The 19,705-nt window shown below is 51.0% G+C and overlaps 2 protein-coding genes across 3 annotated transcripts in view; both read left to right on the forward strand.

Moving 5' to 3' along the window:
* The first annotated feature begins 70 nt into the window (after positions 1 to 70).
* Positions 71 to 14,775, forward strand: MRS2 (magnesium transporter MRS2). The gene is made up of 12 exons (XM_076066666.1): positions 71 to 965; positions 1,889 to 2,253; positions 3,128 to 3,192; positions 4,020 to 4,056; positions 4,230 to 4,342; positions 5,162 to 5,335; positions 5,956 to 6,086; positions 6,739 to 6,855; positions 8,602 to 8,754; positions 11,505 to 11,622; positions 12,520 to 12,633; positions 13,239 to 14,775. Exons 2-12 carry the CDS (start codon positions 2,001 to 2,003, stop codon positions 13,374 to 13,376), a joined length of 1,413 nt encoding a protein of 470 aa, XP_075922781.1. The 5' UTR covers positions 71 to 965; positions 1,889 to 2,000; the 3' UTR covers positions 13,377 to 14,775.
* Positions 14,776 to 16,552: 1,777 nt separating this feature from the next.
* Positions 16,553 to 19,705, forward strand: part of LOC116941504 (E3 ubiquitin-protein ligase RNF144A-like) — a 50,846-nt gene continuing 47,693 nt past the window's right edge. Inside the window, exon 1 of one of the 2 annotated variants that reach the window (XM_032952634.2) lies at positions 16,553 to 16,711. The gene's annotated coding sequence lies outside the window, so the exon portion shown is untranslated. Of the gene's footprint in view, positions 16,712 to 19,046; positions 19,459 to 19,705 lie in introns of those variants that run through there. The other variant, XM_032952633.2, reaches the window with a different exon arrangement.

Below are 19,705 nucleotides of genomic sequence, written 5' to 3' on the forward strand. Positions count from 1 at the left end.
CGATTCCCCTAGGCGGATATTCGATTATCGATTCTCCATGCGTTTTGTGAATGAAATCGATTTAAAACGCCAGTCGAATTAACAATCGCGAATCGACTCCCGGTTAGCTCGCACGTGGTTCCGCGCGGCTCGAGGTGCTCGTGGGTCAATGCGAGGTCGACTGCAACCAAATCAGCGCTTAATTAACTCAGCCGATAGCAGGGAAGTTATAAGCTATATACACACCGAACAGAGTTACCGTCTGACTCGCCCCCGTAACAAACGAACCAAACCGAGCCTTGAACGCGGCTCGAGTCGGCGGTGATGAGAGCAGTATACTTGAAAGAGTGCTGAAAGAGTATACTTGTGTGTTTGTTTAACACGTAGTGGATTTAACAATGTTGTGGATTTGCTCTCCAACACACCGCTGTGCTGTACTAGTAACGAAGTGGCATGTTCTGTTTACGTGACAAATCGTACTAATTGGCTGTGTCGGGTGGTGGCGGGTTTAACGACACATTTATATTTACGCGATCTAACCCAAACAACCTCTACTATATAAACTTGTGTATTGATTACTGCTTAATAGTTGACGTGTGTCGTCGCTGACCCGAGAGACGTAACCCGGCGCCCGTTATCCGTAGCACGCGCCTGGTTCACCACTCACGTGTGTCTACAGTGTGTAGGACGCTTGCATGTACTGTACATAGACACGTGTGTGGACATCGCATGCTGGAATTAAACGTGTGCGCGCTTGCATTCGACGCATTAGCAGCTAACGCAGTCGAATAACTTTCAAGGAGGGGGGGGGGTCCCCACCGTTCCCGACCAGCATCGCAAGTGCGTGGCCGCTGGAAGTGGCGTACTAATAATTTTAATCATTATTCCTGCAACTATAGCGCTACGGCTACAGTGACCGCGGGGATATATGTGTGCAGTGATGGTGCATCTCCCTGGCAGGGGCGGAACAGATGACCACCAACATCGTGAGTGATCGTCACCGTGACCCATGACTGCTGCTGCCATGCGTCGGGTCTCCACAGATTGCACCGCTGCAACCTTCGATTCGGCGAGCGCCGTCATATTGTTGGCAATAACGCCGGGAGGCTGGAGGGGGGCTTCATCTTAACTCGAAAGGGAAATTGGTGGAAGACGCTAGACGGACTGATGAACTTTATTTGGCCAGCTGAGAACACGTTGACCTGGCACGGTTGCTGCACGTCATTTTGTGAAACAATATATCTGTCAATCCCTTATCAGTGCCGACCTTATAATAGACCAATTCAAACCTCATTGGTCACCCAGTGCCCCTTATAAATCTGAACGTTCACCCCATCACAAGGGAGAAATACAAACAACTTGAATTATATATTTTTTGCCCGTATTGAATCGGCTGTACGCCGTATGGACCCTGAAAACTCAATTTCCCTGTTACAAGAATACGGGGTACAATGTAATGCGTTTAACAAGAGCTGCAAAGGTGCATTACACAATAATGGTGTGAACTTCGATGCCCAGATATAAAAATTGCACGACCTTTATTGAACCCGGTAAGAGCCGTGTGGTTATACAAACAATCGAATAGTTTGGCAAGAATAAGCATCAACATCAGGCACTTTTCGTGGTGAAATCAACAGTGCAGTCAAACTGATGATGATTGCATCAGTTGGATTACATATACATTGAAAACTAATTTCTTATGACTGCTTTTTGTGTTAAGTTTGTTGTCCTTCCCCCTGCACCTCCGATTAGCACGGTTGGCTACGTACGGTGCAAAAGAAGTTCAACATACAAACTAATAAACTGCATCAACAGCAGCACAAATATCTTAATCAGCGCCCTCACCATCAGCAGCAGCATTAATGTAATCAACTTATTGAAGCCATTTCATGAACATTGCCGTCAACAGCATCCACATCAACTTTTTCAAGTGAGATAATCAGCATCACCACCGTCAGCAGCAGGAGCAGCACGGACATTGACGGCCAGAGTTGAGAGCGACCGGCCGCAACTCCGCCGCAATGTGGCCGTGTCACCAGCTCCCGTCAAGAAGAGTAGTCGGCACTCTCGTGTGGGGGGCCGTGGTGCCCCGAGCCGGGCCCTCCACGACTCCGCTTCGTACAGCCTGCTCCGTGTGCCCCCCCTGCGCGTGGGCATGGGGGGGTCTCCGCCCTGCACCACCGCCACCGTCCCCCCCCCGGCCCGGCAGCCGGTGGAGACCACGGCTGCCGCTAATATCGCCGCCGCTGTGGGGCGACAGCGCGGTGGGCATGGGTGAGTGCGTGAATGAGGACACCAAATGTTGGAATGCGTACTGCAATATCACTTGGAGCAACGGTGGTGGAGTGTACTCGAACCCGTATTTGTTGTAGTTAATACAATAATCGTAAATTTTTGTTCTTGGTTCAGTCCACGTGATGGTTTCGTGCCAAAATTCTTGTCATTCATCCTCCACCACTGGACAAGATCATCACGTTTACAAAGATAGTATTTATACATGGCCAATATATTAATCAAATTCTGACTCAAGCTTCTCACCAAATGGCTCAATACTTGTTATGACTGAATGTAACAACGTATGGTGTCGTTTCACTCAACCTGCTTGGTGCTTCACCAGTTAATGAACTCGAAAATCAGCTGCATGAGCTGACGCTGTTCCTTCAGTACCTGCCTTGACATCACTAACTGCCATTCCCATGTATTTGTAATTTGGGCCTAGCTACTTTTAAAGTTTTTAATTCCCATCCACAGCTTTCATCCGTTTTGAGTTAAATTCGAACCAGCCCAGGCCTCGCCCTTCACCAACCTGCACTAACCAACATGGTGAAGTATGGTGAAATAATTCCCACGGTAGAAACAGAATGGGGAAGACTGTCATTCAGCAGTGGGATAACACAGGGCTCAGACCTGGATTTGAACCTGTGCTATTCCTTTTGTGGGTCAGCCTTTCCATCCACAGCGTGACACGAAATTATCCGGCAGCTGTAGCTGGAATCAAGCTGTCGCGTCCATGCCAAGTGGCTCAGTGGCGAAACGCCATGACCTCCGGTCCACTCAGCCTCCGAGTGCTCTGGCTGTCGAGAGTTGTCGTGCTTGCGTTGAGCTGTGAGTTTGTAAGCGATGCCCCCTCTCGCTCGTGTCTTCACAGGTAGACACTTCTCTTCTGACTCCTCACAGGCAGCCCTTGCCAGTGTCATCCCTGTGTTTAGCGTGGTGAGTGATTTTATTATTTATTTGTTACATCTCCCATACTTTAGTGCCTACGAGCAAATTGCCCGGAATCCGCCCCATCTCGTCAAATCTAGGAAACTAAGCGTCCTGGATAGTGCTTGGATGGGTGTCCGCCGTGCATAAAACAGGTGCTGTGGGCTGCTGTGGGGCTACGTCATGGGTAGCAGAGGGCAGAGCACAAATGCCCATTTTACCTGCAGCTCCTTCTAGCCTTTCGAATTAACCGGCTCAAACCACGGTGTCTCCTTGCTCGGATAAGCAATGGGGGTCACTCCTCCGTTGGTGGCCCTTAGCCAGCTGTGGAAATGCCACATTGTTTTGGCAGGAACCAGTCCATCCACTGGATGGCCACAGCTGACTTCCCACAACTAAGTGGTAAACACCAAGTGTGGGATCACTATTGTTGAACAATTTTTATTTTACCAGGTAAGGCCCACTGAGCTATATAGTTTTTTTCAGAAGCGGCATGGCCACGAATGATAGCTCAATGAAGCGGCTCATCATGTGGAAATTTATAGCAGCCAAATACTCTAAACGCGTGATGTTGATTATAAAAATGTGGAGGGAAAAACCGGAGGACCCGGAGAAACATCCACGCAACCACGGGGAGAACAGGGAAATTCCAACTACACAGGCGTCAGGGTCATGATCGAACCCACGACCTGTATACCAGGCGAGGGTGATAACAGCTCGTCACCGTGGTGCCCCTGGGATGGGGCGGGGTCTTTGACTGAATTTTTTTTATCCTGTGCCGGCTTTGGAGCCTCGTGCTTCTGCATGTGTCCTAATGCTGGCATCTGTCTCCACAGATGAAGTTCGACAAGACCGGCCTGGTGTGTTGTTTCGGTGGGGACCGCTGCAAACAGCCACTCATCTGTCGTCTGCACCCCACGCTTAATTTATTTCTTTAACCAAAGTTCCAGATTACTCCAGGTTGTAGAAGTCGTGTAGCGCGTGTCTGTGCTCATGCGTGGTTGTGGCACCCCCATCGCCCCGTGGCCCCCCATGGGCGCATGCAGAGCGCCGCAAGACGGAGCTCTACACGGAGCTGGGCCTCCAGGCGCGAGACCTGCGCTTTCAGCCGCCCGTTGGCATCTTCACCCGCAACAACCGCATCATCCTGCACATGGAGGTGTGCGCGTGTGTGCACGAGCGTGTGTGCGCATGTGTGCGCGTGTGGTAGTGAAGTGGTTAGCGTGCTGCGCTACGAACCTGGCGACCCGGGTTCGATTCCCGCTCATGGCCACCACCAGTGACGATTATCTGAACCGGTCTTGGGCCTCACCTAGGTCGACTCAACCTCAAATGAGTACCTGGTGCGATGTGTAAACATCGCTGCTAGGGAGACAAAGGCAACCGAGCGTTGTGTTGGCCACCCACCCCCTCGTGTGCCATGCCAGCCTTTATAGGTGCTCGCTAACAGAACTTGCCCCTACAGTCTGTTAAGGCTATACGGGGGATCTTTGTGTGTTCGTGCACGTGTGTTTGTGCACGTGTGTTCGTGCACGTCTGTGTGTGCGCATTTAGCGCGCTGCGCTACGAACTCGGCGACCCAGGTTCGATTCGAGCTCACGGCCAGCGCCTGTGACGATGATCTGAACCGGCCCTGGGCCTCCCCTAGGTCGACTCATTCTCAAATTAGTATCTAGTGTGGCATGCAAACATCGCCATTTGGGCGACAAAAGCGGTCAGGTGTGGTGCTGGCCACACACCCCTTCGTGCGCCGCTCCGGCCTTCATCGATGCTACTCACGAACAGCACTTGCCCCAACAGTCTGTCAAGGCTGTATGGGGGATCTTGTGGGCACGCTGAGCGATGATCGTCTGATGTTTTTGCATGAAACGTCTGCCCACTTGCTTGACTGCTTGACCGCTAGCATTGGCGACTCGGCCCGCGCTTTGCTCGACTGCCCGGCTGACTGCGCCCCTCCCGTGCCGTGCGGAGCGAGCAGCAGCTGAAGGCCGTGGTGAGCCCCGACAGCCTGCTGGTACTCGACTACCGTCACCCGAGCCTCGAGTCGTGGCTGCAGGCGGAGCTGGGCCCCCAGCTGGCGGGGGAGGGGCAGCTCGCCTCCTACTCGCTGCCCTTCGAGTTCTGGGCCCTCGAGGCCATCCTGCAGCACCAGGTGAGACGAGGGGGTGCACCAGGTGAGACGGGGGGGGGCACTGGGTGAGACGGGGGAGGGGCACTGGGTGAGACGGGGGGGCACTGGGTGAGACGGGGGGCACTGGGTGAGACGGGGGGGGCATCGGGTCAGACGAGGGGACACCAGGTGAGATCAAGGTGCACCAGATGAGACCAGGGGCTTCTGGAGTGGCATCAATGAGTATGTGCATGTGTATTTCCTTCAAATATCTGTTTCCCCAGGAATGAATATCATCAATCTGGGAATATTTTTCTTCCTTCTGGAGTGTATTTGCCGCATGTTGTTCGGCATGTTGCCCGACCTTTCGCTCCATGTGCCGGGAGCTTCAGTTGCTGAAGTAGCCCTCAGCGCATGGAGTGAAACGTCGGACATCAACAACAGCAACGGGTGGTAGATCGCAACCACACGATCGTGCGCAGCAGGATTGCTTTCGACCTGCCGAATATCTTCGTTCCCTTATGTTTTTCTCACGGGGTGCAGTGGTAACGCAGTGGATAGCTCGCCACACTTCGAGTCCAACCTGTGTCGGCTATCCTGGGGACCTTTGTCTTTGTATGTGCGCACGCACGCGTGTATCTGCGCGTCGTCATCCGGCGCAGCTGAGCGAGCTGCAGAGCCGCCTCGGCGACCTGGAGTCGGCCATCATGGCCATCCTGGACGCCCTCGTTGACCCCAAACTCCTGTCTGTCGACCGCGGGAAACTCCACCTCCTCCTTCAGAGCAGCAAGAGGTGAGCAGTGACTCTAGCGGTGCAGCGTCTTCGCTCACCACGCCTCGCCAACACCTGCCGTCGTCCCTCACTGCTCACTGCTCCTCGCCACCCTGGTCATTGTCTCTGTACACTTGGTGGTAGGGTCTCCTCTTGTTCAGTCATTGCGTGCTTGTGAATTGCGCGTCTGTCGTTGTTAGTGAGCTGTCTGTGTTCTCTGTGTGTGTGTGTGCATGTATTGTGTTTCTCCCTATCCCTGGGCTCTCCCCGTGTAAAGATATAGATAAAAAACTGTTAACTATTATTATTTTACCAGGTCAGGCCCACCGAGCTGTATAGCTCTTTTTCAGAAGCTACCTGGCCACAAATTATAGCTCAACTAAGTGGCTTGTTACGTAGAAATGTATTGCAGCCAAATAATCTAAATGCACGTTCATTCTAAATGTGGAGGGAAAAACCTGAGGACGCGGAGAAAAATCCAGGCGACTGCGGGGTGAAGATGCAAACTCAAAATAATATAAGCGTCAGGGTCAGGATCGAACCCACGACCTCCTGTATTGTATACCAGGCGAGGCAGTTAATATCTCACCACCGCGGCGCTCAGTGTCGGTGCTTGCATGCGTCACATGTGTTGCGGCTGTGTGCACCCGTGCGTGTGCGTGCATGTGTGCAGCCTGTCGGAGCTGGAGACGGATGTGCGTGTGCTCAAGGACGTTCTGCTGAAGATCCTGGACGATGAGGAACTCATGGAGGAGCTGTGCCTCAGCAAGTGGAGCAACCCACGAGCATAGTGCGGCTCGCAGAGCACACGGGGCTTCTCCACACAACCCAGCACTCGTCTCCTTACCTCCAACCACTTCCGCCCACCTCCGCCCTCCTCCACACGTCTCCACCCACTTCCACCCGCCTCCACCTGGCTCCACCACTCTCGCACCGCACCAGCCGCGAGGCACGGTGTGCCCATGCACGCGTGTGTACGTGCGTACCTGGGCAGGCATTTGTGTGCATGTGTGGTGGGTATAAATGGAGACTCAGGCGTCATGTTGGAGGCAACACGTTTATTTAGTCTAACACAAAGGGGTAGCTGCCCCTTTACCAGCTACGCTAAGGTGGTAACCCACCGGGCTAGCTACCCTAACACACACCCCGCTAGCTATCCCTCTTCGGGTCCCACTCGGGTCCCACTCGGGTACGGACCCCCTGGGATAGCGCCTCTTCCGACGTGGACCCAGCTTCTTGCTCAGAAACAACTACCGTCCCAACGGGGGACCCACTTTTTATCCCCTGTGCGGGGCTTGCTCCGCCCTCAGCCCCGCCCCCTTTCAAGGCCCCCCCGTAGGGATCCCCATCTGTCCACATGGTCCCCTCAGCCCCGCTTCGGGGGGGTCCTTGGGTAGGCCCCCCTTGCCCCTTTTCTTCTGGGGCTGGTACTGCATCCACCCCCAGCCGTGGCAGTACGTTCCGTGCCGTGCCTTAGGCAAGCAGGCCCCGCATCCAGCGACATGCGACGATGTCGCTATGCATGTAACCACCTGTGTGTGTGACTGCGTGTGTATTTGCACGTGTGTGCATGTGTGCGTGCACTTGTGTGTGTACGTGTGTGCGTACCTCCACAGAATATTGTGTGTCATCAGACACTCCACCCCCACAACTTCAATTGGTGATGGGCCAGTTGTGGACAGAGTGGAGAGTTTTCCCATGCTTGGGCAGTGTGCTCATGACCAGGTCCGGTTTGAAGGCAAAAGTATCACTCTGATTCAGTCGAGCGGCATTATCCTTTCATTGGCTGCGTAACGCTGTGTGAATGCTACCTGGTCTGTCACGCCACACGAAGCTTCGGGTCTTCTCGGCCACGGTCATGCCCTTCCTTCTCTATGCTTACGAAACGTGGACCCCCCAAAGATAACTTCTTAGCCGGTTAGAAATATTTAGGCTGGCCTGCCTACGATCCATCCTGGGTTTAAGCAGGCTGGATTTTGTGAGCTCACAGATCCTTGAGCTCCCCTGGCAGGCAAGGCTGTGTTGGCTGGGTAATGTAGCCTGCATGCCCGGCCACCACATGCCTAAACAGCTTTTGTTCGGCCAAATAGAGGGGGCTAAACGGGCATGGCACGGGCTAGAGAAGAGATGAAGTGATGTGGTACAAGAGGATGTGGAGCTGAGTGGACTTGCCGATGACTGGTACCATTGCTGTCAAGATGGGCCTCTGGAGGAGGCTCGTGAAGGACGCTACTAGGCAGTTGGAGGCAGTCGCCCTCCAGCAACAACGGAGGGCAGAGGAGTGACGCAACAACGAGCGGAGCGCTGGGTGGCTAAAACATAGCAAATTGGCACAGTAGGGGGCATAGGTGATGCATCGGCTAGTCATCTCAGTCAGCCGACCCATGGCACCTGGGTCTGTCCCGTGACCTCCTGCCAGTGGGCGTTTGACGCTTCAAGTGGGATTAAAATGCACATAGCCTGGCACAAGCACCATGGTGACGTCACCGCCACTTAGCAGTGAATTGCAGTTGTTGTGTATGCGTATGGTGAGCAGCGAGGCGAGCAGTGTGGGCATGGACCACGCGGACGAGATGGAGCTGCTGCTCGAGGTGTTCCTGCACGAGGCCGACGCGCTCTTCAACGCCGTGCGCGAGCTCAAGGGGCTCATCGACGACTCGGAGAGCGTAATCTTCCTCAACCTCGACAGGTGCGCTGCTCGGCTGGCCGGCACGGTCATGCAGCCTGCTCAAGCAGACTTCTTCGACTGGCGGCCTAACTGAGGCCCCTGTACATTTAGCAGTCTCCCTCCTTAACCTCCTTTCTTTCCTATCTTAAAGCACGGGGTGCAGTGGTAACGCAGTGGGTAGCTCGCCACACTTCGAGTCCAACCTGTGTCGGCTACCCTGGGGACCTTTGTCTTTGTATGTGCGCATGCGCGCGTGCATCCGCGCGTCGTCGTCGTCCGACGCAGCTGAGCGAGCTGCAGAGCTACCTCGGCGACCTGGAGTCGGCCATGATGGCCATCCGGGACGCCCTCGTTGACCCCAAACTCCTGTCCATCGACCGCGGGAAACTCCACTTCCTCCTTCTTCGTTGCCCATTCCCTTCCTCGTCCCTCCCCTCGCCCCTCCACTCCTTCGCGTCCCTCCCCTGTAGCCCTTTCCTGACCCCATGCCATATAAATCACTCCATTCTTGTACTGCTTATAAGCTATGTAAAGCGACTGAAGCTAAAGCACTCTATAAATCTAAAATAAGATAACAAGTTACCCACTTTGCTAGGGCCACCCGAGATAGATCATCGAGTCATAACGAGATATAGATTAGAGAGATGTAAGGGAGTCGAATGAGAGAGATGAGAGAGTGGTAGACAAGCTAGAGAGGTGAGTGTGACGAAAGGGTGCTAAATGAGAGCTATGCAGAACCGGGAGACGAGAGGTACACACATCACGATGCCACGTGATGACGTCATAACGCCTGAACATGTGACGTATGACGTTGCTTGTCCAGTCAGCATGCGCTAATAGGTGCGTGCATATGTGTGTGTGTGCGCAGTTGTGTCGCGGTTATCACGCTGCGCTGCATACCCTGCGACCCGCGTTTGATTCCCACTCACGGCCAACAACATTGACGATTATTTGAACCTGTCCTCCCCTAGTTTGACTCGGCCTCAAATGAGTACCCCCTGCGGTGTGGAAACATCGCCACTAGCCAGACAAAGGCAGCCGGGTGCGGTGCTGGCCACCCACCCCCTCGTGTGCCGTGCAGGCCTTCATACAGTGAGGGAAAAAAAGTATTTGATCCCCTGCTGATTTTGTACGTTTGCCCACTGACAAAGAAATGATCAGTCTATAATTGTAATGGTAGGTTTATTTGAACAGTGAGATACAGAATAACAACAAAAAAATCCAGAAAAACGCATGTCAAAAATGTTATAAATTGATTTGCATTTTAATGAGGGAAATAAGTACTTGACCCCGTGCACAACATGACTTTGTACTTGGTGGCATAACCCCTGTTGGCAATCACAGAGGTCAGACGTTTCTTGTAGTTGGCCACCAGGTTTGTACACATCTCAGGAGGGATTTTGTGCCACTCCTCTTTGCAGATCTTCTCCAAGTCATTAAGGTTTCGAGGCTGACGTTTGGCAACTCGAACCTTCAGCTCCCTCCACAGATTTTCTATGGTATTAAGGTCTGGAGACTGGCTAGGCCACTCCAGGAGCTTAATGTGCTTCTTCTTGAGCCACTCCTTTGTTGCCTTGGCCGTGTGTTTTGGGTCATTGTCATGCTGGAATACCCATCCACGACCCATTTTCAATGCCCTGGCTGAGGGAAGGAGGTTCTCACCCAAGATTTGATGGTACATGGCCCCGTCCATCGTCCCTTTGATGCGGTGAAGTTGTCCTGTCCCCTTAGCAGAAAAACACCCCAAAGCATAATGTTTCCACCTCCATGTTTGACGGTGGGGATGGTGTTCTTGGGGTCATAGGCCGCATTCCTCCTCCAAAGACAGCGAGTTGAGTTGATGCCAAAGAGCTCGATTTTGGTCTCATCTGACCACAACACTTTCACCCAGTTGTCCTCTGAATCATTCAGATGTTCATTGGCAAACTTCAGACGGGCATGTATATGTGCTTTCTTGAGCAGGGGGACCTTTCGGGCGCTGCAGGATTTCAGTCCTTCACGGCGTAGTGTTACCAATTGTTTTCTTGGTGACTATGGTCCCAGCTGCCATAAGATCATTGACAAGATCCTCCTGTGTAGTTCTGCCCTGATTCCTCACCGTTCTCATGATCATTGCAACTCCACGAGGTGAGATCTTGCATGGAGCCCCAGGCCGAGGGAGATTGACAGTTCTTTTGTGTTTCTTCCATTTGCGGATAATCGCACCAACTGTTGTCACCTTCTCACCAAGCTGCTTGGCAATGGTCTTGTAGCCCATTCCAGCCTTGTGTAGGTCTACAATCTTGTCCCTGACATCCTTGTAGAGCTCTTTGGTCTTGGCCATGGTGAAGAGTTTGGAATCTGATTGATTATTTGCTTCTGTGGACAGGTGTCTTTTATACAGGTAACAAGCTGAGATTAGGAGCACTCCCTTTAAGAGTGTGCTCGTGATCTCAGCTCGTTACCTGTATAAAAGACACCTGGGAGCCAGAAATCTTTATGATTGAGAGGGGGTCAAATACTTATTTCCCTCATTAAAATGCAAATCAATTTATAACATTTTTGACATCCACTTTTCTGGATTTTTTTGTTGTTATTCTGTCTCTCACTGTTCAAATAAACCTACCATTAAAATTATAGACTGATCATTTCTTTGTCAGTGGGCAAACGTACAAAATCAGCAGGGGATCAAATACTTTTTTCCCTCACTGTAGGTGCTCGCTAACAGCACTTGCCCGAAAAGTATTTTGCGCTTACACGGGGAATCTTTGTCTTTGTGTGTGTGTGCGCAGCCACCGTAACGTGATGATGCGGCTCAACCTGCAGCTCACCATGGGCACCTTCTCCCTGTCACTGTTCGGGCTGATTGGCGTCGCCTTTGGCATGAATCTCAACTCGTCGCTCGAGGAGGTACGCACACCGCCTGCCATCGCCTGCTCGTGCGGCAAATTGTTCGCAGGGTTGGTGGATCACGCAGGGATGGGAGTCATGATGGCAATGGGTGTGATGACACCCACTGACCTGTAAGAAGCAGAACCACAAGCAGATTTCTGTGAATGGCGCTTGAGTTTCCTGTCCCCCTCTTATGGGTTTCCTCCAGGCACTGTGATTTCCTCCCACATGGAGAACAAAGCACAACCCTCCTAAAAATAATGTCGCCTGACCTTCTGCCTACGAGCCTTTGACTCTTCACGTGGCCTCAAAGTGCGTGGAGCCCAGCACAAGCGCTTTGGTGACATCACCGCCACTTAGCGACGAATGTCAGCTGTTGGTGGTGTTGTTATGCGTGGGTGGAGCTGTGACGTACTGGTTAGTGCACTGTTCTATGATCTCAGTGACCGGGGTTTTTATTCCCAGCCACGGGCAAAACCAGTGGCAAGTGATATCCATGCCCCTCCTGGGCCCCTCTCATTTTATTTGGCTACAAATTAGTACCTGGTGCGGTGTATAAGCACCAACACTGGGAAGGCGATGATGATCAGCCATAGTGCTGGTCACACCACCTCGTGCACTGTACCCACCTTAATAGGTGCTCACTAATGCCACTTGCTCCAACTGCCAACACCAATAACGATTATCTGAACCAGTCCAGGGTCTCTCCTAGGTCGACTCAGCCTCAATGAGTACCTGTTGCCATGTGTAAACATCGTTACTCGGGAGACAAAGGTGGCCGAGCGTGGTGCTGGCCACCCCCTCGTGTGCCGTGCCGGCCTTCATAGGTGCTCGCTAACAGCACTTGACCCGAGAGTCGGGCATGGCTATACGGGGGATCTTTGTCTTTTTTTGTGTTCGTCTTGGTGCTTTGAGGACCCACGTGTGTTCTGGCTGGTCACGGGGCTCATGCTGCTGGGGAGCGGTCTCATGTGGAGGCGACTTCTCTCCTTCCTGGGGCGACACCTGGACCCCTTGTCTCCCCCGGCCGTACGTAGAACAGGGAGCACATCGCAGTCCACCAAGTGTACACGGTGCATAGCAGTACACATAGTGCACACGGCGCATAGTGATACACATAGCATACATGACACATAGCGGTGCACATCGCGGTACACATTGTGTACATCGTACATGGCAGTAGACATAGCAGACACGTTACATAGTAGGACACGTTACATTTTACGGTAATCCAGAATATTATACGTAGTGGTACATGTGACGTAGCACAGAAGCACGCCGTGTACCCAGTACATAGCAGTGCACGTGGCATTTCATGACACTACACATGGAGTAGGAATTACATGGCAATGCACAGTGGAAATCATGGCGGGTACACGTCAAGTTTCTTATGTTGCTACCACGGCGGCCAGAAAATCCACGAGTTTCGTTACGCGGTGCACCGAAGCACCCGCAATGCACGCGGTCTCGTTGGATCTCGGGAAGGCTAAGCAGCCTCGGGGCCCGGATAGGCGCTTGGGATGAGCGTCCACCACACACACGGCAGGTGATGTAGGTTGCGCGCTTGCTTGGGGGAGAGATGCCCGGACGTGACGGCGAGCGCGAACGCGTGTGTCGCTTGACGTGCCGCGCAGGTGCCGTCGTTTGTGCGTCGCACGCAAAGCAAGTCTGCAGCTGCCGCCTCCTCCTCGCCATCCCAGGCGCCCAGTAAGGCCACCCTGCCCCTGCTGCCCAGCCTGGCTGGCCAGAAGAACCCGCTGCTGCAGAGATGATGCTGACGTGAGGGCGCGCTGACGTGAGGGCGCACAGATGAGCGAGGAGGACGGTGGGAAGCGCTGTCATAGAGCCATACTGAATGCCGATGACGCAGGGCCATTGGGTACTCGGTCTCTGCTGGTGAATGAATGACCGAATGCCCATCAGGAAACGGCGCTTTGTATTTCTCGTAAAAAAAATTAAGCCAACAATTATGAGAAACTGCGGACGCAGTGGTGCACAGATCACAAAACATCCAAACACCCTCGTCAAAAACACTGTGGCCTTAAAATAAAAAAATAAAAAAAATACGTGTTCATTTTGGGGCATTTTATCAGGACTTGCTCCACAGCACAAAAATGTGGTCATTCTTTCTGTTTCGTGCTTTTTATTTAACCGGTGAAGAGGGTTGTTATTTTATTATTTAACCTCGTGTATTGGTTTTCTTGGTGTGGTGGTTGGTGGCGGATGTTTGGACACACTGAGCTGCTCCTGTCCCAGTGTCCGTGGTTGTCATCGTCACGACCAGAGACTCGTCTGCTGTGGATGATGCTCGCATTACCCAGGATCTCGTTGGCCTCTCACGGCCTTGCTTGAACCTGACAACTAAACCCGTCGGCCGCTTACAGTGCCGGGGTTGGTGGGGCACGTCAGCACCGCGGCGACTCGAACTCGAGGTCGAACTTTGGACCGTGCGGAGAGAATTGGCTGAGTGGCGGCCGTGGTGGGAATTGAACAACGCCTCCGTGCTACCACTTTCCTTTGTTCCTCTTTCAGGCATGGAGCCGATACATTCACAAAATTCAATCAGCTATTGACAAGAGGTGTCATTGTGTATCATTGAGGTGTCTCTAAATGGATCACCCTGTATATGTACGTAGTTTACATGTAAACAATGTTGTACTGTATAGGTAATATGTGGGCATCATAAGTCACGTCAAAGTGTTTCACTGTTCATGATTGGCCCTGAGCCAGTGGTGGAAATTCCATATTGCTATGGCAAGGGCCACTTTCTACACAGGACAACGCACTGTGCATTTTTCACGAAGTGACAATTTTATCGATCAAGGTGGGAAGATGGACTGCACTGAACCCCAACCGGGATGTGATCTCACCACCTTCCAAGTTGAGTGTTGAGGCACGCTCGCCGTGCGACCACATTACCTGTGGTGTCGCGGTGTCTCCCTGCTCAAACGAGCAGTGGCTGGTGGTGCTCCTCTCCCTTGGTGGCCACAAACCAGTGGTGGAAATTCCACATTCCCATGCTGGAGGACAGCCTATTCATAGGGCGATCACTTTTGACTTCTTACGAAGTGCTGCCTACGTAAGTGTGTGTGTGTGTGTACCGATGTTTGTTTCTTCATTTGTATGTAACATGCAATTCGTTAAAGCAATAAAGGCAATATTTACGTATAATTAAGTGGTTGAACAGCCGAATTCTATGCCCGCTCTCCAGTGCGCTGGACGGTATTCGTCACAACACTTCTACAGCTATCACTTGGCTCACAAACGTAAACCTGGATGTATACAGTATTTACACATACTTGTCATACACTAGAAGTAGAAGAAGACGTGGTTGTTTATCTGCCTGTGCCAACAGGGAACTTGGTAACTTAATGAATGTGCACTCTGTGTGTGTTTGTCTTTGTGTGTGGAGCATAGTGCTACTTAGAACCCTACGACCTTAGAACTTTTGGCCTGGGATATTTGTCTCGTGTGTAACTGGCCAATTCTTGTGTGTGTAACTGGCCAATCCTTGTTGTGTGTGTGTGTAACTGGGTAATTATTGTTGTGTGTGTGTAACTGGGTAATTATTGTTGTGTGTGTAACTGGGTCATCCTTGTGTTGTGTGTGTAACTGGGTCATCCTTGTGTGTGTGTAACTGGGCAATCCTTGTGTTGTGTGTGTGTAACTGGGTCATCCTTGTGTGTGTGTAACTGGGCAATCCTTGCCCATTATAGGTGCTACTTGCTAACAGCACTTCCCCCAACAGTCTGTTAAGGCTACACGGGAGATCTTTGTCTTTTTTTTGTATGTTTCTGTACTTGTTCCTGTCTTGTGTGTCTATGTGTGTCTGTATTTCTGTCTTTGTGTGTCTGTATGTGTTTATGTCTGTACCTATCTGTGTATGTGTGCGTGCGGTGTCTGTATCTGTGTATGTACTTGTCTGTATTTGTGTGTATGTCGTGTGCGTGCTGTGTCTGTGTGCGTGTGTGTCTGTATGAATATGTGTGTATGTGTCTGTCTGTCTATGTGTCTGCGTGTATGTGTGTATGTCTGTACTAGTCTGTGTGTATGTAGCGTGCGCGCGGTGTGTATGCATGCACGAGGCAAGTCTTAATGCAGGGCATTGATGCAAACGAAGCGAAAATGGAAATGGGGCCAAAAACACGGGAGGCTCTTTTCATCCTCCCTGGCGTGAAACCCGATCACCCTGACATTTCCACAGAGGGGCCTCCTACCGGCCGCGACTGTTGCTATGAACGACTGATTGAGCTGCTCACAAACGGGTCCTGTGTCCGTGCCCAGAGCCTCTTTCCTCTGGATCTGCGTCGGCCACTCCCATGTTACAGGGTCCTTTAAAAAAATTGTTAACACTTATATGGGACTATCGTCTTTAATGGAAAAAGAACGGATAGCACGCTGTGCCGTGATAACAAATGTATGTTAATAGCTTCAAAGAGTCTCCACTTGTTCGCCATCATTGTCAACACGTGCCTGGAATATTCTCCAGGTGGTCTCCAGAGCCCGGAGGCACATTTCTCGTGGTATTGTTGCAAATTCTCAGAAGTGAGACCTGTATTGTTTTTGGTTTCGCACAGCGCGCATTGCGAGATTTCTCCAGGTGTGGCGATGGTGGTGGTGATGGCGGTACCCGTGGCAGTACTGTTAAAGTGGCGGTACTGTAGCAGTGATGGTGGTCCACGATGTGTCGTTAAACCCGCCACCACCTGGCAAAGCCAATTATTAAGGTTCATCACGTAAACAAAACATTGCAGTGAGTTACGACTTAAGCACACCGGTGTGTTGGGAGAGTAAACCCACGACATTTACAATTCGTTGGTGATTACAACAAGCTTCATCAGACGATTATCCAGAATTGTGGCACTTGTGGTGGTGCTGGTGCTAGTGGTGGCAGTGTTACTTATCGGTGTTGATGGTGGTCCATTTCCTGAGAGTCCCTCTAATCCTATTGCAATGATAATTGGGCCCAGGAATGCATCAATAAGTGGATTATGCTAATTACAGTTTCATTGAGCTCACTGCAGCCGGGCTGTGGTGGCTGTTCGCTGCCTGAGACCCAGCACTGCGGAGGCATCGGAGAGGGTTGGTGGTTCACACGCACACACAGGTATGAAACTCCCTTCCCGTGGCCATCGTGGTGCCACACCCCTGGCTCGCCAGAAGGCAGTAACAGCAAGTTGCCAAACCGCCAGCTGTTTCCGTGTGTATTGAGCAGGACTCGGAAACCAAAACAACAAGAGCCATTTCAGCGATTTTTTCGAATTCGGTGAAAATAAAAAAACCCCAATATTTCAAGAGGCACAATCTACGTGAGTAGATTGTAATAAATAACGAGTGACGTAGCAGTCCTTAATGAGCCAGTCGCATTCGGCACACGAACCGCAGGTTTCCGACCCTATGGCCCATGCTAAACTGAACTTCCATGGTGACGTGGACTTCCATGGTAAGCGTGGGCACGGCTCGTTAAACAAAATAACAAGAGGAGCCATATTTTCACATTTCCGCAGTTCATTAAAGAGCCGCATGTTGCTGACCCCCTGGTAGACAGTGTTGCTCATCCACCCCCCACCCTCATGTGTTGCGTGCTTTTTTTCTTCCGTGTGCTCCGCTTTATTCTCTCACTTCTATAAAAATGCTCAGTAATTGACAAAAACAATCCTAAGATTAAATGCAATGCAGGGCCCTCTTGAAAAAGAGTCATATGGTAATTTGCCAGCAACATTTTATAATTATGCTTGCTTTTAATACAAATTAAAGCTGCTTTCATTTATTATATATGTTTTGCTTTTTGAAACATTTGTCTGCTACTCAACAGAGACTTAATAGGTAACTCCATACACCGATTTAAAAACTGGTAATCAGGAAACACAAAACATTTAATTCTCATCAGGCCTCATGGTGTAAACAAGTGTCATCTCCAACTCTTTCTCATCCACTCTGTCTCTTTGCTGGCCTCTAAATATATGTGCTGTGAAGAAGGGGCATTACCTGAAACGTCGCCTAGTATATACTAGGGGTGCCACGTTGGTGATATGTCAACTACCTTGCCTGGTATACAGGAGGTCGTGAGTTTGATTCCGATTCTGACGCCTGCTGTATATTTGGAGTTTGCATGTTTCTCTTTCCCCGTGGTCGTGTGGATTTTTCTCTGGGTGCTCCAGTTTTTGCCTCCACAATTAGAATCAACATCTCGCGTTTAGTGTATTTGGCTGCATTTTACATTTCCACCCCATAAGCCACTTCGTTGAGCTATCATTTGTGGTCAGGTGGCTTCTGAAAAGTGGGCCTTACCTGTTAAAATACATGTTTTTTTAATAGTTTTAGTTTATATATCGGAATCCGAATATGTATTCATACTGGAGGAATCCGATGAGCTATAAAGCTCTTTTTCACAGATGTCCAGTTAGGGGCGGGTTCAGAACGTTACAGCAACCAATACAAAAACACGATAGGAGTGCAAAGGATAGGAAAGATAAACAAATCACTTACAATAAAAATGCAAATCAAACTCAATTATTTTACCCTACCAGGTAAAGTCCACTGAGGTATTAATTTATTTTTCAGAAGCGACGTGGCCCACAAATGATAGATCAGCAAAGTGGGTTATCATGTGGAAATGTATCGCAGCAAAATAATCTAAATAATCTCACGCCGTGGTCATGGCCAATGTTGACTGTGCCTGTGCACCGGGTCATTTGTCTATTTGGACATCTGTGAAAACTACTTAGATACCTGTGAACAAGAGCTTTATAGCTTATAGGATTTCTCCTCTGGTATAAATACGGGGACTCCTCTACCTAAAAACATTCGATTTACGAACTTTCAGAGATACGAACAAACCTGTCTGCATATGAAAGTTGATTGTTCGGACTGAGAATCGTGAGCACTTGTGGTGAACATGCAAACACACGTACTCTGATAATATATGGCATTGTCTTTGAAACTGATTGGCCAACATCAGAGACAGCCTTCTTTAGGGCCTAGTCTCACCAGTGTCAGACCAGAAAATGCCAAAACGCGAACAGATCCTGACTCATTAGGTTGTGTCCTCTGGAACCTAACCCGTTAGGTTCTGTCCTCTGGAACCTAACTGCCCTCTGAACCCTAACTCGTTATGTTATGTCATCTGGAACCTAACTGTACTCTGGAACCTAACTGACCGCTGGAACCTAACTCATTAGGTTCTGTCCTCTGGAACCTAACTGCCCTCTGAAACCTAACTCGTTATGTTATGTCATCTGGAACCTAACTGTACTCTGGAACCTAACTGCCCTCTGAAACCTAACTCGTTATGTTATCTGGAACCTAACTGTCCTCTGGAACCTAACTGCCCTCTGGAACCTAACTCATTAGGTTCTGCCCTCTGAAACCTAATTAGTTCGTTATTCGAGGGGTCGTTGTGTCCAGATTAATTTGTTTTAAAGCCACCCCCGCTCCGCCTACGTGACGAGCCGGCCACGTGCTCCGCGCCCACCAATGAGAGCCGTCTTCCCCCGGGGGGGCGGCGGCGGTGGCGGGGGGACTCCGTCCGGGCTCTTGCGATCAACTCGCGGCTCCGCCTCGCCTCGCCGCTCCCGAGGCTCCCCGAGGCTCTTCTAGGCTTCCCCCGCACCTCCTCTGCGCTCCCGTTCGTTACCCCGCGCGGGTCTCGCCGCGGTTGCTCGGGGGTCTGGCGGCGTCTGCTAGCATCCCCTGGGATTCGCGTACGGCGTTCTTGGGGTTGGTGGGTGGGGTTTACGCCGGGGGAGCCTCCCGGATACCGTACCTCGGCTAGTTGTCCTGCCCGGGAAGGCGCCCCTCGTCCCGCAGGGCCGTGCGCGGCGAGCCGTAGGCCCGCCTTCGGGACCCGCCCAGGTAACATTGACGGACAATATTGCGGTGGTGGCATTGTTATAATGTCATTAATTATATTATAATGCGTTTAATGATTTTTTATGGCACGTGTTTGATCACTTACTATTATTCTTTAGCAATGGAGCGTGTTTTATGTACTGTCTGTATTAATCTTGAATAATGCCGACATCATATATTGTTATCTAATGTAATTCATGTAGAGATAAGCGTGCATTATATAATACAAGTATCTATTGTTCATAATGTC

The sequence above is a fragment of the Petromyzon marinus genome, chromosome 12, assembly GCF_048934315.1.
Source record: "Petromyzon marinus isolate PM22_M1 ecotype Great Lakes invasive population chromosome 12, UKy_Petmar_22M1.pri1.0, whole genome shotgun sequence".
NCBI classification, from domain to species: domain Eukaryota; kingdom Metazoa; phylum Chordata; class Hyperoartia; order Petromyzontiformes; family Petromyzontidae; genus Petromyzon; species Petromyzon marinus.